The 22,709-nt window shown below is 41.7% G+C and overlaps 1 protein-coding gene across 1 annotated transcript in view; it reads left to right on the plus strand.

Moving 5' to 3' along the window:
* The window catches only part of STARD9 (StAR related lipid transfer domain containing 9), a 194,258-nt gene that overhangs the window by 64,301 nt on the left and 107,248 nt on the right, over positions 1-22,709 (plus strand). The window contains exon 4 of the mRNA XM_040332736.1: positions 19,521-19,637. Coding sequence (XP_040188670.1) covers positions 19,521-19,637 — 117 coding nt within the window. The remainder of the gene's footprint in view (positions 1-19,520; positions 19,638-22,709) is intronic.

A 22,709-nucleotide genomic window follows, 5' to 3' on the forward strand; every position in this document is an offset into this window, starting at 1 on the left:
TTACTGTATTAAATATTAAAGACAACGTTTTTGCTTTGGACATGCCTTTAAATAAAAAATCACAAAACCTGTGGGGGACAGTGCACAGTGCTGGATACAGGGGCAAGGTAAGTATTTACTTTCTTTCTGTGTACTCCTAGATATAACAAGCATTTATAGCTTGTAGGTTTTTTTTTAATTCCTAGAGTTAGGCTTTAAAGGGGTTTTAATAAAAACATTTTTTTTTATCTTAATAGATTAAAAAATAAGCTTTCCACCACTTTAGGCACGTTCGAGCAAGATATCTTTACTGTAACGATATGATAATAATGATGGCTATTAAACTTGGTGTGTACTAGATTGATGATATTTCCATTTCTGTTGTGTTAAAAACGTCCCTGTAACATGTGTACCAGTTTGTAATTTATGTGCTGTCTTTAAATTGCACATTACACAAATCAGTTTTACCTTTCTTGGCATAAATGTAAGTACTCTCTATTGTTGTATAATAAGCGCATTTAGGAATTATGTCCATTTATTATATATGACTGTGGCTGCACAACATCCAGAGTCATCAATTTTTCCTGCTGATTACAGGAAATAAAAGGCTAAAACCACGTAATAATAACAATGCTCACCCACAAAGAATCCTTTCCATTTAATTTACTACTAGATGCTTTGCTAAAGTATAAATGTATACACATCAAACCACAACTTTCCTTGTTGAATAGAAAATGAACACGTGGTTGTCGTTCAGTTGAAGATTTAGGCTCCATGCACACTGGAAGCTAAAAAAAAGCTATAAAAAAACAGTAGCTTTGCAGGGAGCCTTTCAACGTTTTTTAGCGTTTTTGCAATAGCGTTTATTAGCGTTTTTCAGTGTAGCTTTATTTTTTTATTTTTTTCAATGGTTAAAAAAAAAATGCGTTTTTGAGCATTTTTAAATGTTAGCATTTATTCAAGTTTTTTTGGCATTTTGCTAAGTGAAGCACCCACATGGTGTGTGTCATAGAGCCGGGTCTGTGTTTGGTGGCACTGTAGCAAGGTCCCGCCCCCCTAGACCGCCTTGTGTGAACACTGATTTAATCTACTATCTCATGCGGCCTTGAAACATTAAAGTGTCCTGTCTATCTAAATATGGTGTGCTGGTGATATCTTGGACTGGGCCTATACTTTGGCGGTACCATCTGCCATTTCATAGTTACATAGTTAGTCTGGTCAAAAAAAGACACAAGTCCATCTAGTTCAACCAGTAAAAAGGGGAAAACTAAAAAAAGTTTTTTAATCCTATATACACAATCCCATACCCACACTTAATCCAGAGGATCACCACAACATCTTCCTTTGACTGGGTCTAATTGCTGTATGAAGTGCACCAGACTTTTTTGCTAACTATAAGACAGCCAAATTTGTATTTTAAAGTGAACAGCCATCACTTTCATGCTTGGTAAGATAACCCTGGTTTAACAGGGAAAACTTTTTTGAATTCTGAATGACAGTTTTGGAGTGTAATTTGTACTTTAAAAAATATAGTACATCTTACTATTCTCTGCACACCTACAGAGTAAGGGTTTAGGAATTACAGCTCTTAAGAATAGCCCCCCCCCCCCCATTTATAAGGGACCAAAAGTAATTGGACAATTGAATCAAAAGCCATTTCATGGCCAGGTGTGGACTACTCCTTCATTATTTATTCATCAATTAAGCAGGTAAAAGGTCTGGAGTTGATTTTAAGGGGTTTATTTACTAAAGCTGGAGAGTGCAAAATCAGGCTAATTTTCTCCAGAAACCAATCAGCTTCCAGGTTTTATTGCTAAAGCATAATTGAACAAGCTGAGGTTAGAAGCTGATTGGCTACCATGCACAGCTGCACCAGATTCTGAGTGCACAAGCCTTAGGCCCCTTTCAGACGTCCGCTCCGCCTGTCCGTTTTTACAAGTCCGTTAACGGACTTGTAATACATCCCTATGGGATCGCGTCCGTTAGCGGATGGAGCATCCGCTGGCGTCCGCGTCCGTCGGGATCCGGTTTTCGGACGGAAGAAAACCCTATTTTTCTTCCGTCCGGCGGAACGGAACTGATGCAGACGGACAGACGGTCCGTCTGCATCCGGTTCCCCATAGGGCAGAGCGGAGCAGAGACAGGGCGGTCCCTGCACTGTGTGCGGGGACCGCCCTATCCACCGACAGCTCAGCGGGGATCCCCGCTGAGCCGACGGAGACACACGGAGCGGACCCAGAAACGGTCCGCTCCGTGTGAAAGAGCCCTTAGTAAATCTGGAACAAAGGAAGAAAAAAACCGCGCTAAGAAATATTGAAAAACACTAACAATAAATTGCTAATAGAGCTGCAACAGCGGAGTGTTAATACAAAACACAACAGCATAGAACAGAGGAAAAAAGGTTGTTGCGCTAAAAATAATAAATCTAAACAGTAATTTGAAAAATATACAGTTCTGAAGCCAATATCTAAAATTGATGTGATATTAAAAAAGAAAATAGTTGCAGTCCTAATGCATCCACAGAAATAAAGTTCATATAGGAGTGGCAGTGTTGAAAAACAAGTATGGAAAAAACACCTGGAACCAGTAAAAAATTGGGAGGCTTACCAGATGGCAAGCAGTATGTGCTTGCGACTGCAAACCCCAGTCAAGGCCTTTAAAATAGTCCTCACAGGGGAAGATGGAAAAGGAAGAGGATTCTTGAAGTCTCCACCGGAAGCCAGATTAATGAGCCATATCATAGGAAAAATATTGCAATGGTGAAGTACGTTTGATCAGCACACATGTAGAAAAAAAGTGACTTTTAGTACCACCATCACCAGCACCCTATACATAGGAGGCTTACCAGAACGAATAAGAACAACAGCAAGTGGCTAAAACCCTAGCCTGGGCCTTTAATTCCTGGGCTGTGATGATAGTCCTACGTGTTCTCCGTATTCAGTGGGTACATAAAGGAAGTGATAGAGCCCACATAGTGAAGTAAGTTTAAACAATGCGTTTAATAATAAAAAGGTTGCACTTACAGAGTAAATGAGAATAAAAACAGAGAGAAGCCGGCCGGCTCGGAACAAACGCCCGTCCACTCTACACAACACGTCCTGCGTCAGCACGCTACCTTCCCGACGCGCGTTTCGTCATAAAATGACGTCATCTGGGGCTTAGTAAATCTACCCCTAAGTGTGGTATTTGCATTTCGAATCTATTTCTTTGAACCTACATCATGCGTTCAAAGGAGCTGTCCATGTAAGTAAAACAGGCTCCTGTAAGGCTTTAAAAATGAAACAAATCCGTCAGAGATAGCAGCAACATTAGGGGTGCCTTGAAAAAGTATTCATATTCCTTGAAATTTTCTAATGTTGCAACCAAAAACGAAAAAAAAAAAAAAAAAATATTGGGATTTTTTGTGATAGAACAACACAAATTGGCACATAATTGTGAAGTGGAAGGGAAATGATAAATGGTTTTCAAAATGTTTTAAATGTGTGGCGTGCATTTGTATTCAGCCCCCCCCCCTGACTCAATGCTTTGTGGAACCACCTTTTGCTGCAATTACAGCCACAAGTCTTTGTTGGTATGTCTATCAGCTTTGCACATCTAGAGTGACATGTTTGCCTATTCTTCTTTGCAAAACAGCTCAAGCTCTGTCAGATTGGATGAGCATCTGTAAACAGAATTTTTTAAGTCTTGCAAGAGATTCTCAATTGGATTTAAGTCTGGACTTTAACTGGGACATTCTAAGGCCCCGTACACACGACCGAGTTTCTTGGCAGAATTCAGCCAGAAACTCGGTTCAGAGCTGAATTCTGCCGAGAAACCCGGCCGTGTGTACACTTTCAGCCGAGGAAGCCGACGAGGACCTCGGCGAGGAAATAGAGAACATGTTCTCTATTTCCTCGTTGTTCAATGGCAAAAGTCGGCCCGCCGAGTTCCTCGGCGGCTTCCACACTGAACTCGACGAGGAACTCGATGTGTTTGGCACGTCGAGTTCCTCGGTCGTGTGTACGGGGCCTAACACATGAATATGCTTAGATCTAAACCATTCCATTGTAGCTCTGGCTGTATGTTTAAGGTCGTTGCCCTGCTGGAAGGTGAACCTCAGGTGAAGTATCAAGTCTTTTGCAGACTCTAAGGCCCCGTACACACGACCAAACATGTATGCTGAAACTGGTCCGCGGACCAGTTTCAGCATACATGTTCGGTCGTGTGTAGGCGCGAGCGGGCCGATTTCCAGCAAACATTTGCCCGCCGGGCCTTTTCCCAGCAGACAAATATTCCTGGATGTGTTTTAAAACCGTCCGCTGGAATCCTGCCCGCTCGGACATGTACGGTCGTCAGTACAGACCTACCGTACATGTCCGAGCACCCGCCGTCCCTCGAATGCTTCGAATGACTTCGACGCATGCGTGGAAGCCTTTAAATGGCAGGCCCGCCCACGTCGCCGCGTCATCGTCGTGGCGACGACGTGGACACGCCCCGTGTATTGTTTACGCGCGGACTTCTGTACGATGGTTAGTACAGCCATCGTACAGAAGCCCTCTGGCAGACATGTACGGTGAAAACGGACCGGTTTCATCGTACATGTTTGCTCGTTAGTACCCGGCCTTACAGGTTTTCTTTTAAGGTTACCCTGTATTTGGCTCCATCTATCTTCCCATCAACTCTGGCCAGCTTCCATCTCCCTGCTTAAGAAAAGCATCCCCACAACATGATGCTGCCACCACCAGGTTTCATGGTGGGGATGATGTGTTCAGTTTTGATCTCATTTGACCAGAGCACCTTCGTCCACATGTTTGCTGTGTCCCCACATGGCTTCTCACAAACTGCTCTTCTTGCCACTCTTCCGTAAAGTCCAGATTTGTAGATTGCACGACTAAGGCCCCTTTCACACGGGGCAGATCAGTAATGATCCGCCTCCATGTGCCCAGTAAGCTCAGCGGGGATAGCTCCATAGATCCCCGCTGAGCCGGCGGATGACAGGGCGGTCCCCGCACACTGTCTTTTCTCCGCTCTCCCCTATGGGGGGATCGGATGAACACGGACCATATGTCCGTGTTCATCCGATCCGCTCTGCAGACGGAAGAAAAAATAGGGTTTTCTTCCGTCTGTAAAATCGGATCTTTGCGGAGGCAGACGGTTACGGGTGTCAGCGGATGTTTATCCGCTGACACCCGCAATCTCATTGGGACCAATGTATGTCCCTTTTTCATCTGCAAACGGATGGATGAAAAAGCGGACATACGGTCCACACGTGTGAAAGGGGCCTAATAGTTGTCCTGTGGACAGATTCTCTCACCTGAGTTGTGGATCTCTGCAGCTCCTCCAGAGTTACCATGGGCCTCTTGGCTGCTTCTCTGATTTAATGCTCACCCTGCCTGGCCTGTCAGTTTAGGTGGACTGCCATGTCTTGGTAGGTTTGCAATTGTGCCATACTCTTTCCATTTTCGGGTGATGGGTTGGACAGTGCTCCTTGACATGTTTCAAAGCTTGGGATATTTTATTACCTAATCCTGCTTGAAACTTCTCCACAACGTAATCCTTGGTCTTCATGATGCTGTTTGTTCACTAAGGTTCTCCAACAAACCTCTGAGGGCTTTACAGAACAACTGTATTTATACTGAGATTAAATTGCACACGGGTGGACTCTGTTTACTAATTAGGTGACTTCTGAAGGCAATTGGTTCCACTAGATTTTAGTTAGGGGTATTAAACTAAAGGGGGCTGAATACAACTCGTTTCACATATTCATTTGTAAAAAAAAAATGAAAACCATTTATCATTTTCTTTCTACTTCACAATTATGTGCCACTTTGTGTTGGTCTATCACATAAAAATCCCAATAAAATACATTTACGTTTTTTGGAAAATTTCAAGGGGTATGAATACTTTTTCAAGGTACTGTAGGAGTGGCCAAGTCAACAGGTACATTCTGAGGAAAGAAGAATGTACTGGTGAGCTCAGCAACATAAAAAGGAAGACAACAGTGGGGGAAGATCGCAGGTTGCGCTCTATGGTAAAGAAAACCCCAATCACAACATCCAGACAAGCCATTCATAAACCTGAAGAATAGAAAAGGCAGATTAGACTTTCCCAAAAAAACATCTAAAAAAACAGAAGGCTTGGAACAGCTCATGATCCAAAGCACACAACGTCATCTGTAAAACATGATGGAGACAATGTGATGGCATGGGCGTGCATGGCTTCCAGTGGCACTGGGTCATTGGTGTTTATGGATGTGACAGAAGCAGCCAGATGAATTCTGCAGTGTTTAAAGATACAGTCAGCCCAGATTCAGCCAAATGCAGCAAAAATGATTGGATGGCGCTTCACAGTACAAATGGACAATGATCCAAAACACACTGCAAAAGCAACCCAGGATCGTTTGAGGGAAAAGAGGTGAATTTCACTTGCTGAAGGCAAAACTAAAGCCCACAAAGAACCACTGAAGTTGGCTGCAGTTAGAGCCTCGCAAAGCATCAGAAACGAGGAAACCCAGTCTTTGGTAATGTCCATGGGTTCCAGACTTCAGGCAGTCATTACCAGTAAAGGATTCTCAACAAATAATTAAAAATGAACATTTTATTTATGATTATATTTGTCCAATTACATTTGAGCCGCTAAAAATGGGGGGAATGTGTATAAAAATGGTTGCAGTTCCTAAAATGTTTACTTGATATTTATGTTCAACCCCATGAATTAAAGCCGAAAGTCTGCACTTCAAATTCATTTGGATTGTTTTGTTTTAACTTTATTCTGGTGGCATACAGAGCCAAAAGTATGAATATTGTGCCAGTGTCCAAATATATATGGACCTAACTGTATTTTGCCATGCAGATGGCTTTGGATTTTTAAAGCTTATTTATTCGGTGCCTGAGGTCCACATGCTTTACTCGTGAGACAATAAAATAAGTTGCACAGTGAGGCACTGTCTAGGCCTCTTTCTGTATAACTGTTTTAGTATTCATCCTAAATCTTGCCAGTGCTGTTGTGAAACAGATTAGCAAAAGACTGATGGAAAATAATGAGAAGTGATATGCAGCAGGTATATGGAGTGATGCCAGCTTTCCTAAAACAAATAAATCTTGGGCCTGATCAGCAACTCGTTTTAACTTCTATTTAAAAACTTGTGACACAGACACATTAAGGGAAATCCTCTGGGGGAATGTATTTTTATATGACATTGTTTTCACATTTCCTGTCTCGAGCTTAGACTTTCCGCCTATTGGGGGAGGTGTCAGATAAACACGTGGCAGGATTTCACCCTGCGCTGTAATGACTGCAATATTCTATTATTTTCTAAAGGGAATAGATTTCAATTTTTATTTTTTTTTGCTAGTATTTTTAATCACTGGAGTCTCCCCTATGATTATCTTGGTCTGTGCTATGATAGAGTTTTACTTTTCTAGCAGAGGGTCTGCTTGCTGCAATCTTAGGCTCTCTCCCAATGTTGTAATTGGAGCACTTAGACAGTCATGTCACTAAGGGATAAAGTTTAAAGGCCAATGTAGGGTTGATTTACTAAAGGCAAATATGCTGTGCACTGCAAGTGCAGTTGCTCTAGATCGGGGGTCAGCAACCAGTAGATCGTGGTGGGGTGACTGGTAGATCATGGCCTGGGCTTGCTGACCCGCCATCCCAGAGCATCAAACATAATGCAATACAGAAGGACCACTTGTAAAGTTGAAGCTCTAGTAGGCAGCAAAAGCTGATGTCTCCTCTGTAGTGCTGGCTCCTGCTCGATGCGGAGTGATACCAACTTCACTCCATCTCTTATACCAGCTAGTGGTCTCCAAAATTGTGCCAGCAGCAGAAAAAAAGACCTTCAGGTCAGTGTGAAGCAGTACACTGGACATAATGTTTGAGGGGTGCTTGCACACTGATGTGCTGTGGTTTATCCATACCGCAGGTGCAGTGCAGTGTACTTGCAGCTTTCCTGTGGGTTTGCTGCACTTAGACATAGACTTCAATTATATCCTGTGGTTTTGGTGCACTTTGTCAATGCAGGAGTTTTGGTGTGCTTTTAGAAAGTGCACTACACCTGCAGGATATAATATAAGTTTATGCTAAAGTGCAGCTAATCCAGGAAGGTGCAGGTAAAGGGTTCATTTACATTTTTAAAGTTTTAAAGAGCAAAAAAAACAATTGAATTCAAATCCAACCACTTGACATCGCTGCTCATACAAAAACTCCCAGGGGTTGGAGTCATCAGCAGAAATGGCAGTAAAGAGATCACTCAATGCCACATCAGTATATACAGAGAAATCTACAAAGAAAGAACTGGGCTGGACTTTAAAGGCAATATTGGGCACAAAGTAATAAAACAAATATAATTTTTCTTTATAAACAAAGTTTAAAAACATGGGAAGTCCTATGTCAATAAAAACATGTATACAAATATATGCAGCAAGGCACGAATCATCCACCAAATGGTACATAAAGGAGTTTCTGTGTGTGAACACGTTTTGCTTTTCCACTTCCTTGGGATACACAGCAGGGAAACAGAATTCACTAGAGCGAATGTATAAATGATCAGATACATAACATTGCAACATATTTGTCATATTATCAACATAATAATATTACATGTAGGAGCCATCAAACTATATGTTTACCTGGCTTGGAAGAGCGGGCATGCATGGAAGAAAACTCCCTGGGTGGGCACTGGGGCAAAAGGAAGGCCAATCGCACACAACCCTGTGTGATCTGAACTAAAAAAATATCAAATAGAAAAAAAGAAGAAAAAAAAGAGCAACCCATAAATATACATAAGTAGCGGCACAGGAAAAATGTATATAGAGTATATGATGCATAATTTATACATGTACATATATATATATATATATATATATATATATATATATATATATATATATATATATATATATATATATACCGGTATATACTCTCATATTAATATAGTATTGATAGGCCAGGGATTAGTTAATATAAGTGTACATTGGATTATTACAGCATTATTTATTTATATATATATATATATATATATATATATATATATATATATATATATATATATATATATATATATATATATATATAATGCTGTAATAATCCAATGTACACTTATATTAACTAATCCCTGGCCTATCAATACTATATTAATATGAGAGTACTCAGTTCAGTAGATAAACAAAACAATATGTATGCCCGCAAACAGCAATGGCCCCAACCGTAGATCCACACTTGCATCCCTTTTAAAAGGTCAGATATAGTACTTCACAGATGATAAGGGAGGGCAGATTGGCAGTTGCTTATATTTCATGTACAGCAACAACAGTACAATGGATATTACAACTAGGGCCGTAATGTTGGAGGAGGAAACCCTCCTACAAGGTACCACCATCCCATGCAAGCCCTGTATAAGACAAGCAACAAGGGGATCCCTTAGTGTAAAGTAGATAGCCATTCAAAGTCCATAAACATGGATCTACTTACCAATGGTAAATAAGCCTGCCAGTAACCAGTGGAGATGCAACACAGAGGGTTATTTTAGTAAATATAAACTGATAAACACCTATTCTCATCAGCAGTATATAGCAGTTAGAGCAGTCTTGTGACTTGTATCGATGTCTGCTAAAAGCTTGGAAGATGAGTTTTCATTTCTCCCAGAATGCAGGACCCCTGACCCTCTGTCTATCTCCTAAACCTGCTTTGCCCTACCCACCCTCCCCTATTTTCTCATAACCCTAAAAGCTACAGCTTCTTCCACCCAAACTATCCTAAACTCCACAAACACAAACTGTGCCCAGCATGCTTTAAATAGTACAGTACTCTAGTCCAGACATAATCATGCTTCACTTGGCCCCAACTTGAGGTCCCTGCCAAGCTGGGAAAGCATAGTTGAACCCTAAAAGCAGAATAAAAAATAAAATTACCACATCATTTTTTTTCTCTCTAAAAGCAGAATTAAACCCCTTAATCCTTCAAAAGGGAGGTTCCATCTTAACCTTGTTTTGATCCATAGTTGTCGTGGAGCTATACATGTGATCAGCTATGACACCAGCCATTTGAGGGCTTGAAAATTACACTGAAAGCAAACATGGTACACTGACAACCCTGAAAGTTATCACCCGAGGCATGCCTTGAATGTAACGTCTTGAGAAACCGTTAAATTGGGTTCAGTTCTACTTTAGGTTTTCCTCCTGGAATCTTTCTGTGTGCAATCTTTCATTTGCAGATTTAAACCAACATAGACAAGTGCCTGAACAATGACACAGTCAAAGTCCTAAAAAAATACGGTTAATAAAAACATAACACAATATTATATGAAGACATTTGTTTTACTCACACAGTATTACTAATAAAACTTAATGTTTCACAATTCTGATGTATGCACTTTAAACCTAAAATCTAAACCTAATTTTCATTTGTACATTTTGTTGCATTTTGTTAAATGACATTTTTACCAAAAAACTGGCACAAATAATGTCCTTGATTACAGTTGAACTTAAGACTTCAGCAATTGTACACTGCTTTATTGCCATGTGTATGACACTTTAGTGCCATTTTAGTCTCATAGGCGCACTTTCACAATTGTTAATGTTATTGTAGTAAAAGTAACTACTAACATTGAGTGGAAGAATAAAGGAAACTTTACAAACTGTATATGATAAGTACTTCCTACTTAATGCGGGTTTTAAGTCTGTTTACATTGTGTAAATGGCTTGCATGTGTATAGATCAATACACTTGTAAAAGAGTTTATAAAAAAAAAAAAAAAAATCTGTGAAAAAGATTTAAAAGGTCAGTTGTCAGTACCCATTGTTAACTAATTTTAAAACGTGCAGTCTGTAGATAATATTGTTAAAGCCAAAACACTTTGTTGAGGCAGCACCACAACTTGGAAGATTTTCAAAAGGTGACTTCATTCCATTGTTGGTTTTCTTCTTGCAGAACTACACATTTTGAAAATCTGGCTAGGGGACACTGGTTCCTGCCAGGCAGTTACAAGTAATTACCCAAAAGTTGAAGAAATTCAGATGTCAAATTGCACTGTAAATATTACACAGGGGAAGGCATCTGAGGTTGTCTAAAGCTTAATGGTACCATAAAGGATACTGGAACTAATTAATTGACTGACTGCCCCTCAAGATTTTTTTTCCAGATTGTGCTGGTGGACTTTTTTAAGATGGCCTGTAGTTGGATTTCTCTATGCTAAGTCACTTGGACTCCCCCTTCCTATGTGGGGAGGTTAACTTCACTACCCAGAGCCTCTTTTACTCCCTATTATCATCATGCATATCTTGCTGGCTTACAACCCTCAGACTCTGCCCCGAGTTCTGATATGCCTTTTCTTATCAGGGTTGCAGTTCGCCAGGTTACCTGTTTAAAGGACCATTCTTCTCTTACCTCCTCAAAAACTTTTTGTTTTTGTAAGGATTTGCCAGCTTAATACTGAAAAGGTTGCATTACTCCTGTTATCAGGGCTTCCTATATGTTTTTGTTTCGCTCTCCACATGCAGACTTGTAGGTACCCTGGCACTTGCGTGTATCTTCTGTCAGAGTATAGCTGCTTTTTTCCCAGAGATCCCATGGCATCTCTAATTTACTGATATGTGGGAAGGCTGGCCATTGGCTAGCCTGTGTTTGTGAGAGGAGTGTGGGGCTTCTAGGTCTCCCTCTCTTCTTCCAAGCGCTCGTCGGCTGCATTTCCGGGTTCCCACCCACCCGTTCCCCCCCCCCCTTTCACTTATTCATACATAGGGTATGCCCTCTTTTACATGTACTTTTATGGGGGACCATGGCACACCTTGGGTCGCCAGGGTTAGGGAGGGGTCACGTATCCAGTGTTCATGCTCCGACCACAACTCAAGTTAGGCACATCCCAACCTCCAGGTTGGGTGCCCCCTTTTTTCCTTGAGGCATGCAGGCTATCTTCTCACTTTGTTAGGTCTCACCTAGAGGGAACTGTAGCAAAGGGTTAAATTCCTTGTTTTATTCATTTATTTGTTGACCGTTTCCTATGCTTACTCTTTCAGATTTGTGGTGGCAGTGCAATAATTCAAACAACTTGTCCAAGATGTCCTAAATGAGTCTGTCGTGGGCTTCTTTGTTTTCATGTATATTTATGTGAAACTTATTGAGGGGGGCTCCCAGGTTAAAACTGTCATTTCATGACAGAGTGAAAAAAAATAAAACAAAAACATTTAAAAAGCAGTACTAGTTTACATAAAATGCAAAGACGTTTACAATGCACTCATAATTTGGCCCAGGGTATTATGGATAGAAGCAGAAGACTTTGGAGATTATTTACTAAAGGCACAGCCACTTTGCATTACAAGTGCAAACTGTGCTTGAAATTGCACTGAAAGAGCACCTGGAAGTGCAGTCGCTGTAGATCCGAGGGCGACACGCAAGGAAAATAAAAAACAGCATTTTAGCTTGCACATGATTGGCTAATAAAATTAGCAGTGCTTCCCCGCATTTTAGATCTATCCCTCAGATTTACAGCGACTGCACTTCCAGTGTAATTTCAAGTGCACTTTGCTCTTGTAGTTTGCACTTGTAGTGTAAAGTGGATTTACCTTTTCGTAAATAACCCCCTTTGTGTGGTACTAAAGTCATTCGCATTAACGAAGCAGTTGCTTTATCACTACTGTACTGTTATTTCTCAACTTCCTTTAACAAACCAAGCTGTGCAGCAAAAATGCCAGAGGGTTGAGACACACACTCACTACCCTTTCCTGTGTCTTTGTTGCTCCTCCATAGATAGTCACCCTAAATAATAAAGTGTATTACTTGAAAATTTGTTGAAAATAAGGGGGATTGAAAAAAAAATAAAAAAACGAATGCAGCCCAGCAATGACATCTAAGGACTGGTAAGCTCTAATATGTTACATTTCTGTTTTTGAGTTTAGATATGTTTTGGACTCGAAAAAACAATATGGAACATTTTATCAAGCAAATTAAGCTGGCTGTTAGCAAAATCTCTGCAGCAGGTTTACAGTTTATTTGCGACCCTTGCACCTGTAATCCTGGGCAACCATCTGCAACAGATTTGCAAAGTTCTAAGACAGATTTTTACTCCTATTAGACGCACAATTAAGACGTGGTCAGGATACGGTTTTAGTCTTTCGCTGTCCTACGTTACAGAAACACACACAGGAATGTATGAATAATAGGATGTAATATTGTAATGAATCTGTCCCAAAATCTGTCTCACTGCTTCTGTTTCTCATCGCCTTTTTGTGCGACAGCATTAATAAATGTCCCCCATTATGTCTTTATATACAATTACCAATATCATGCTCTTGCAGGTATGTCAAATTAATGTAATACTTAATAGAGAGCTTGGATACCTAGGCACATGTAACATGAGCAGAGCATGTTATATTTCCCATAATTATTAATTACGTTTTCATTTATGTTTTATTTGTCTACTAGAGTTCACATTTTCTTTCCTGTTACTTAGAGACAATGGAACATCAAACATGTCTTCATTGTAACAGTCATAGCTTACCATACCTGTTGTGCTAATATTGACCCAGGACTATGTTATTCAGCTTTAAAAATTGTTAAACATTTGTGAAATCTTTACTCTCAGCACTAGGCTGCATTTAAAAGGGTACATTGAAGAGACTATGCTGTGGGAAGAGGCGGTGTCAGTTATAGCCAGTGCCGATCCTGACCTCCCTGGGGCCCTAGGCAAAATGACATGTTATATTGAAGTTGGGAAGCGGGGGGGGGGGGAGGGCATGCCAAAAATGACAAAGTTGCATATCACATTAAAGATTAAAATTGAAATGCGGGGGGGGGAGGGGTGTTCTGCTGCTGTCGGAAATTACATCTTACATTAAAGTGAGAAGCGGGGGGTGCTGGGGGGCCCTCCGCAGCTTTGTGGGGCCCTAAGCGGCTTGCATAGTGAGCCTATAGGGCGGATCAGCCCTGGTTATAGCCCTATGCTGTGTGTGAGAAGATTTGGGAAAGGTGTGGGGGTCACCTATAGGACTATGCTCATGGGCGTCCGCTCCATAGGGCAAGGGGGGTCGTTTGCCCTTCCCTGGAATTGCCAGGGAGAGCCAGGAGCAGGGCCAAACTGGCCCTGGGGCCGCTTTAAGTGGCGACTTCAGTGGTCCTCCGGCGCTCGTTTCGGATGTCATGGAGCTGGGTCTGTGTGCAGGGTCCCGCCCCCCTAGTTTGTCTCGTCTGATAGTCTTCTAGTGTTCTGCCTATCACACAAGCCGAACTAGGGGGGCGGGACCTTTCACACAGACCCAGCTCCATGACATACGATACGAGCGCCAGAGGACAGAGGGAGGGGAGCGCTGTTTGATATTGTTTACCAGGCCTGTGCTTTGTTTTTTCCAACATCTGTTGCCACAGGTAACGCTAGACTATTTTCTGATGTTTTTTTTAGCAAGTCTGGAAATGCAGAGCAAACACAACACAGAGTTGTAGCCTACGGCATAGTTTCTAGTTGTCCCTTATTTAGAGCGCCTGTCCCTCTTCTGGAATCAAATCCATTTGACCCTCATTCCAAAAGGTTCCTCTTTTAGACCTGAAATAAATATACTGTAGTGTTTCAGTTAAGAGAAAGGGGTGCTGTGTAATGTAAAGGGCGCCAGTGATGCAGGGTGCTGTGTAATGTAAAGGGGTCCAGGGTGCTGTGTAATGTAAAGGGATCCAAAGCTGTGGGGTGTTGTGTAATGTAAAGGGGTCCAGAGCTGTGGGGTGTTGTGTAATGTAAAGGGGTCCAGAGCTGTGGGGTGTTGTGTAATGTAAAGGGGTCCAGAGGTGCAGTTGTGGAGAGGGTACACAGTAGTGACAGAGATATTGAAAGATGCAGGGGGCACAGTGGGGTGGGGATAGCGGTTGAAGGGTAAAATGCGACTGTATCGCCGCTGCCGAAGCACCCCCCTCTGAAAAAATTTCAGCGGATGCCCATGACTATGCTCTGTGTATGAGAGAATTTTATGAAGGGGTAGGGTCAGTTATAGGATTATATGGTGCGTGAGAAGATTTTTGGGAAGGGCTGGGGTCAGCTATAGGATGATTCTGTGTGTAGGAAGAATTGGGGAAGGGGAAGGTACAGCAGTCGAGACTGTTCTGGGTGAAATGATTCTCGGAAGAAGTGGGGTGAATAATTTGGTCTATGCTACATGTGAGAGTATTTTAAGAACGGTGGGGCTAGGTACAGGCTCTGTGTGACAAACAATTCTGGAGAGAATGAAGGCCAGAACTAAATGAAAAATATAGCTTTTTTTACTGTAAAAACAGCAATTGCCAATGTACTGTAGATTTCGAGGGTATGCAGGTTCTCTTTAAGGCATGGGATTCTGGGAAAGGCTGAGTTTGAACAATTTTGCTGTGTGCTTTCTGATGGGACCAGATGAAGGAACTAAAGCAGGGGTGTCAAACTCAATTTCATCGTGGACCACATCAGCATTATGATTGCCCTCAAAAGGGCCGGTTGTATCTGTAAGATTAGATGTCCATCGCATCCCTTCCTCTTTACATTAGATGTCAACAGTCACCCCACCGTCAGAAGTTGAGTCCCCCACTCTCCTTTACATCACAGTGCGACCCCCTTTCCTTATGCTGCTGCTGGGAAGAAGCTGGATGCATTGTTGAAAGCGGAAAGTAAGGATCTGGAGTAGGACCAGAGAAGGGCTGGAGCTCTCCTGCAGCTGCAGGAGGGTTGCGAGGGGCACATGAAATGGCCTGGAGGGCCGGATTCGGCCCGTGGGCCTTGTGTTTGACACCTGTGAACTAAAGAAATCACACTGAAGATTGTGAGCATCTGTTGAGTATGTTATGCTTATGTTACACTTCTAATATGTTTCTATTTCTAGTTGTAAGCTGTAATAGCAAATTATATTGTGAAACAGGTTACAAATTTAAATAATAGTGACATTACTAGTCTTCAAGTCTAGATTCTCGATATCTAGTGTGCTCTGTTGTCCTTTGCAGCGTCCTTAGAATACAAAATGGTTTGCAAGACCCTATGCTTTTTGATATATCTCTACATAGTAAAGGGGTTGTAAAGCTTCATGTTTTTTTTCACCTTAATGCATCCTATGCATTAAGGTGAAAAAACACCTTGCACTCTCCCCTAAGTGTCCCCATTTTACTTACCCGAGCCCAGAATCTCCGTGGGCGCGATTCCATGTTGCTTTCCCTCAGCTCTTCATTGGATGATTAATAGCAGCGCAGCCAATGGCTCCCGCTGCTGTCAATCAAATCAATGACGTGGAGCACCAGGGGTTGGAGCCGAGTGTATCATGCACCCGCAAGTTAACCTTGGGAGAGCGCTTCCCATTAAGGGGGTTAGCTCTTGCGGGGAGGAGCCGAGACAGCCGCCGAGGGACCCCAGAAGATGAGGATTGGGGCCACTCTGTGCAAAACAAACTGCACAGTGGAGGCAAGTATAGTATGTTTGTTATTTACAAAAAAAAATTAAACCTTTACAATCCCTTTAATTAGATCACCTTTAAGATTCTTTTTTTATTTTGCAAACTGAAGCCATGTATCTAATCGTGCCTATGAGGCCTTCTATTATCTTTAATTATTATGTCACCTGCAATGCTGTAACCCATATTCCATATGTAGCCTCATGTGATTCCTACAGGACAATAATTTACTAACATATAGCTAGATTCATGTAGGGCGCCGCATCTTTAAGGCGGCGTAGAGTATCATATTTACGCTACGCCGCCTTAAGTCAGAGAGGCAAGTACTGTATTCACAAAGTACTTGCCTCCTAACTTGCGGCGGCGTAGCGTAAATGGGGCCGGTGTAAGCGCGCCTAATTCAAATTAGGATGAGGGGATGTGTTTTATGTTAATGGGGGGTTACCTGACGTGATTGACGTTTTTTCCGAACAGCGCATGCGCCGTCCGTGTACATATCCCAGTGTGCATTGCGCCAAAGTACGCCGCAAGGATGTATTGGTTTCGACGTGAACGTAAATTACGTCCAGCCCTATTCACGGACGACTTACGCAAACTACGTAAAATTTTCAAATTTCGACGCGGGAACGACGGCCATACTTAACATTGACTAGTCCAGCTATTTGATGGAATAACTTTACGCCTGAAAACGCCTTACGTAAACGGCGTATCTTTATTGCGACGGGCGAACGTACGTTTGTGAATAGGCATATCTAGTCATCTACATATTATATGCCGAACTCAACGGAAGCGCCACCTAGCGGCCAGCCTAAAAATTACACTTTAAGATACGACGGCGTAGGAGACTTACGCCGCTCGTATCTTAGCTAAATTTAAGCGTATCTGGTTTCCAGAATACGCTTAAATTTAGGACGGCGTAGATTCAGAGTTACGTATCTATCTACGACGTATCTACTTATACGCCGGCGTACATCTTTCTGAATCCAGCTAATAGCATGCATTTATCTCCCTCTTTTATCTCCCTCTTTGTGGCAGCTCAAAGCTGCCACAAAGCTGTTGAAAAGAATGTATTTATCAAATGGGTGTGCTACAGGAGGAATCAGAAAGAATGAACATTTCTTGTGTGTGCAAATCTAAAGATTTGCCAGTCCACCCTTTTGTTTCCAGCTTGACAAAGAGGATAAGCAGGCTTTGTCTTATTCCCTGATGATCAGAGTTCTGTTGATTTTTATAGGAACCATTCCAAGTCATGATCATCTGTGTTTCATGGATTTTATTTGTTCTTAAATGGGAACGCCACATTAAATATAAGAATTCTGATTTACTAAAGTGTGAAATGAGATTAAATCCAGTGCAGTAAATTTTATTCACAGCCAACATCCAGTCATTAATGACCCAATAGAATTTATTTACTAAACAAAAATAGTCTTCCAGTTTTTATTACCAAAGCTTAATTGAAGCTGAGGTTAGAAGCTGATTGGTTTCTATGCAGAAGTGAGTCTGATTTTACACTTTCCAGCTTTAATAAACCCCAATAATCCCTTGTGGTTCAGCGCTACCCTTAAAGAGTTATATTCCCTACCCAACCCCCTAAGGTGGTCCTCCAAAAGGGATCAAATATTTATGTCTCATTTATACTCCACAGAGTTTTAAGTCCTTTTATCAAATGCATGTAGACTTTGATCGTCCACGTACCTACTTATTTTACTATTCTCAGCTTCTTCATGCTATACATGCGCAATTCGGCTCCCCAGATAACTCTATCCGGATGCGAGCCCTGGAAAAATTGTTAACAAATCCAGACCCCACAAAACTTATCTCCACTCATTACTCTGCTCTCATAATGGACACTAACCCTGGTTTCCGGGCTGCACAGGTAAAATGGGCTTCCCTGGATATACCATTTACGGAGGCGGACTGGTCTGAGCTTAGTGACACATTAAGATCTCTGTCATTTCCTCCAGAGACTGGGGTATTCAGCTTAAGGTCTTCCACCACTCTCACCTTACTCCTGCTGGAATGAGTAAAATGGGGTTGTCTCCCTCAGCTGAATGTTTTAGTGGATGAGGTCACTACTGACTTCTTTAATTGTTTTTGGACAGATAGTTCAAGATTTCTGGGTGAACATAGACTCTTTTATATCTTTAGTGTTGGGTCTCCCAAATATTGTAAATCCCCAAACCTGTCTTTTGGCCATCTTTGGTGACTTAACTATGCCTTCCCAGGCCAAGAGACTGCTTTTCATCCTTAACTTTTATACGAGGAAGTCCCTTTTACTGACATGGAAAGGATCAGTGACCGCAACACAAACCCTCTGGCTGAAAGTGGTCTTTGCCCTTATATAAGCTCACTTTTGACATTCAAAATTGACAGGATTTCCCACTTTAATACATGTTCAATTAGATAAAATTAAGCTGCTGTATTGAACTCCGTTACATTGCGAGACATGTGTCACAATTGTCAAAACAATGTTTATTTTGTGTGTACACAAGTTTTTTTTAATGTACATTGTGTTAGGTATAACTGTATGTTTGTTTGTCCCTTTAAAATGCAATAAAAAAAATCTTAAGGAAAAAAAAAAAACAATATGACCGCATTTACTCACATTCACCCTAGTCCTATAGCACAAGATATTGATGGCACTATAGCGCTAGATTTTTTTGTGGTATTCTAACATTAGCTAGTCTCTGGCGGGGCGGGGGGGGTTTGTCCCCCTGTCAGAACACAACAGCTAAGTGGGGAAGATCACTGAACTAACCTTGCTTTTTTAGTACAGTGACGCCGACCGGCGCTGTCAGTTTTTTTTTTTTTGTGCAACTCGCTGGATTTTTTCTGTATTAAAACACAAATCCCCATGTTTGCTGAACCAACAATGCTGACAAATTTATTTAGATATCATGGTAGATAAAAATAGAGAGACAGGTTTCTTCAGGGGTGCCTTGGCAAAATGCCTAAAAATTGCCCCAAAAATGCATACAAGCCAGCGAGTGGCACAAGCCTGCATTTTAGTTACAGAAAGCCACAGGTTTTCATTGTTTGATAAGGAGCGTGGATCCTTGTTGTGTTTTTTTTTTTTTTTTTTTTTTTTTTTATTCATCCGTTGACTTTGTCTTATAATATTAATTTGCATGCTATACATAACATACTAACATTTACACATTTATTTTATTCATTTCAGGTATTCCAAGATCTGGGTAACACGGTACTCTCAGAGGCCATTAAGGGATATAATGTGTGTTTATTTGCCTATGGACAGACTGGCTCAGGGAAAACATATACCATGATGGGAACTCCGGTGAGTTATGGCAAAGAATTCACAGTCCTTTTTAATGTTATAAAAAATTATCTTCCAGTCAAAATCTAAAATAAAAAATGTAAAAAAATGTAAATGCATGTACCTGCTCAGAGTGTCAGTGTTTTAATCCAGGCATTGCTTAGGTGCACTAGTTAACCAACAATGGTGATCTGTGAGCTACCTCTCACATATTTCAAGCCTGATGTATAAAAAAAGACAACGCTAAGATGTTTCTAATAGCTATCAATATTTTTCAAGCTTACCTTGGAACTATGAATATGATTGTTGATGGTGGATGCTCTGAGAGTGCAAGTTACGCAGCACAGTCTTTAGATGGTACACACCTACTACTGACTATTTATATTTACCATTGGGGGAGATTTACTCAAACTGGTGCAAACAGAATCTGGTGCAGCTGTGCAGTGACCATTTCCATTCTAGGTTTTATTGTCAAAGCTTAATTGAACAAGTTGAAGCTAGAAGCTGGTCACTATGCACGGCTGCATCGGATTCTGTGTACATGAATGTAGCTTTGTGTGCCTCTGGCTTCAGTTAAATACAGAACTCTGATTAAGGCCGGGTTCACACTGGTACGACACGACAGTTATACCACTTTGGATGCGACTTGAAGTCCGATATCCATCAGACTTCTATGAACAGGGATCCGACTTTGATCACCGACAATACCAGGCATTGTGTCTGGTATGAATCTTTAGGGGGAACTCCAGCCATTTTTTTAAACCGGCATGGGTTCATCCTCCAAGAGCATACCAAGCCCTTCGGTCTGGTATGGATTCCTGACGACCAGGGTTGTCAGGAAGAAGCCCTTGTCCTCATCAACATGGGGACAAGGTGCTTTGGGGTGGGGGGTGCAGGTCCCCACCCCCTTTCCTGACCCGATGGGCTGCGTGCTCGCATAAGGGTTTGGTACGGAATTTGGGGGGAACCCATACCGATTTTTTTCCCCCCTGTTCCAGACCGAAGCGCCGGGTATACTCTTGGAGGGGAACCCATGCCATTTTTTTTTTTTATTTGGCGTGGAATTCCCCTTCAAGGTCCTCAGAGCACCAGTTGCATGCCAAAGTTGGATCAGTCAAGACGGCGATCCGACTTTGATCCGACTTCAGTGATATTCAATGGGATGAAGTAGAATCAGTCGGATCAAAATGCTTACCTAACCCTTATCCGAGCATGCAGCGGCCGGCAGGTCAGGAAAGGGGGTGGGGACAAGTAGGCGCCACCCTCCCTCCTGAACCGTACCAGGCCACATGCCCTCAACATGGGTGGGTGACGTCATAGGGGGCGTGCCAGTTAAGACGGCTCCCATGTGTAGAACCAGTTATGACGGCTCCTATAGGGAAACATTGATTTCATGCAAGGAAAATAAAAAACAGCATTTTAGCTTGCACAAGATTGGATGATAAAATCAGCAGAACTTCCTTTCATTTCAGATGTACCCCTCAGATTTACAGCGACTGCATTTCCCAGTGCACTTTCAAATGCACTTTGCACTTGTAGTTTACACTTGCAGTGCAAAGTGGATTTGCCTTTAGTAAATAACCCCCCATAGTACCAAGTTTTCAAAAATATTTTAAAGGCTGGATTCACACTGATGCAAATTGGATGCAGGTTTCCCTGCATCTATTTCGCATGAAAGGAGATTGTGACTGATTCTCAATGGAGCTGTTTCACACAGCTCTGGGGCAGCCGCGGAGCACACTGGAAATGGGTCCTGTGAGTCTTTGGGTCAGTTTCGGGTGCAAATTCAGCCAAAAATTCGGACCTTATTCGCACCTGACACAGTGTACAGAGACCCACCGGACCCCCTGCTGTGAGCCGCAGCTAATGTGAACCCAGCCTGATAGGGAAACTGCATGAAAGTAAGTGGGCTGCCATTACTGAATTGGTTTTAAAAGTGTATTTTCCAGGATCATATGGACTAGTCATATTTTCTATGTAGGACCACTCCTACTTAGCAAGTCAAAGCATTTCTGATCAAGGTAAAAACTGAGAATAGAAAAAAAAAAGATATTTTATTTTTATTAACATAATTTTATTGACATCTGCTAGAAAATTACTTAGAAGCCCTAAACATTATATATTTTCTGAAAGTAGAGGCACTGGACAATAAAATGTTGGCTTATGCAGTTTTCTTTTTGTCACACTGTATTAGCACAGCCATTTATCAAATGGAACTTTTTACACTAAAAATTGGTTGTAAAAGTAGAAGTTTTTTTTTCCTTGATGCATTCAAAATATCTTCCGTGTAGGACTGGTATCTCCTGTCCCATTGGGAATCTCAATCGACCATCATAGAGGCGATCAAAGACCAGAACAGCTTTGATTGCCTCTATGATATAGGAACCCGTAAGTAAATGGCGCCATTTTAAAAAATGAAAAGCATTTGATCACATTGATCCTGGTGTGATCAAAAGCTTTTAAGGGCAGTGGAGGGATCTGTGATCTTACAGACCCCAGATCTTTCCGTAAAGAGTACCTGTCACGTGCTTATTGCTTTCAGAAGTGATGTTTACATTCCTTGTGACAGCAATAAAAGTGATAAAAAAACCGCGCACTGCACACGCCTATAAAATAGAGACAAATGACAGTATCTAAAATTGTCTATAAGTGATGCTTTAAAAGCCTCTACAGGTTCACAGTTTAGAGTTCAACATGCACTAGAATCATTGATCTCTCTCTCTCCGATGTTTGGATGTGTGGTGCAATCACTGTTTACATATATGTGCTGGACCTATGAGCGCGTTTGCATTTGCAGTTTATTTCTATCACAAGGGGTGAACAGCATGCCTTGTGATAGTTTTGGGCAGTGATAGGTAGTTCAGAGGTCCATTATCATTAGTCACAGAGGAGATCAGGCTCCTACATCTCCTCTTTGTCCAGCCAACCTGCCCGCTTACAGCTGTTCGGATCACTTTACAGTAACTGGAAAAAAAATGATGGCAGGATTGTGGTTGCAGCGACAGCCATGATTGTGGTTGCTTCCGTAGCTGTATATATATATATCTCGCCTCTGGGCTGGAAGCGCTCAAAGGATGAGTGTACTTTTAAACA

Source organism: Rana temporaria, chromosome 13, assembly GCF_905171775.1.
Source record: "Rana temporaria chromosome 13, aRanTem1.1, whole genome shotgun sequence".
NCBI lineage: Eukaryota > Metazoa > Chordata > Amphibia > Anura > Ranidae > Rana > Rana temporaria.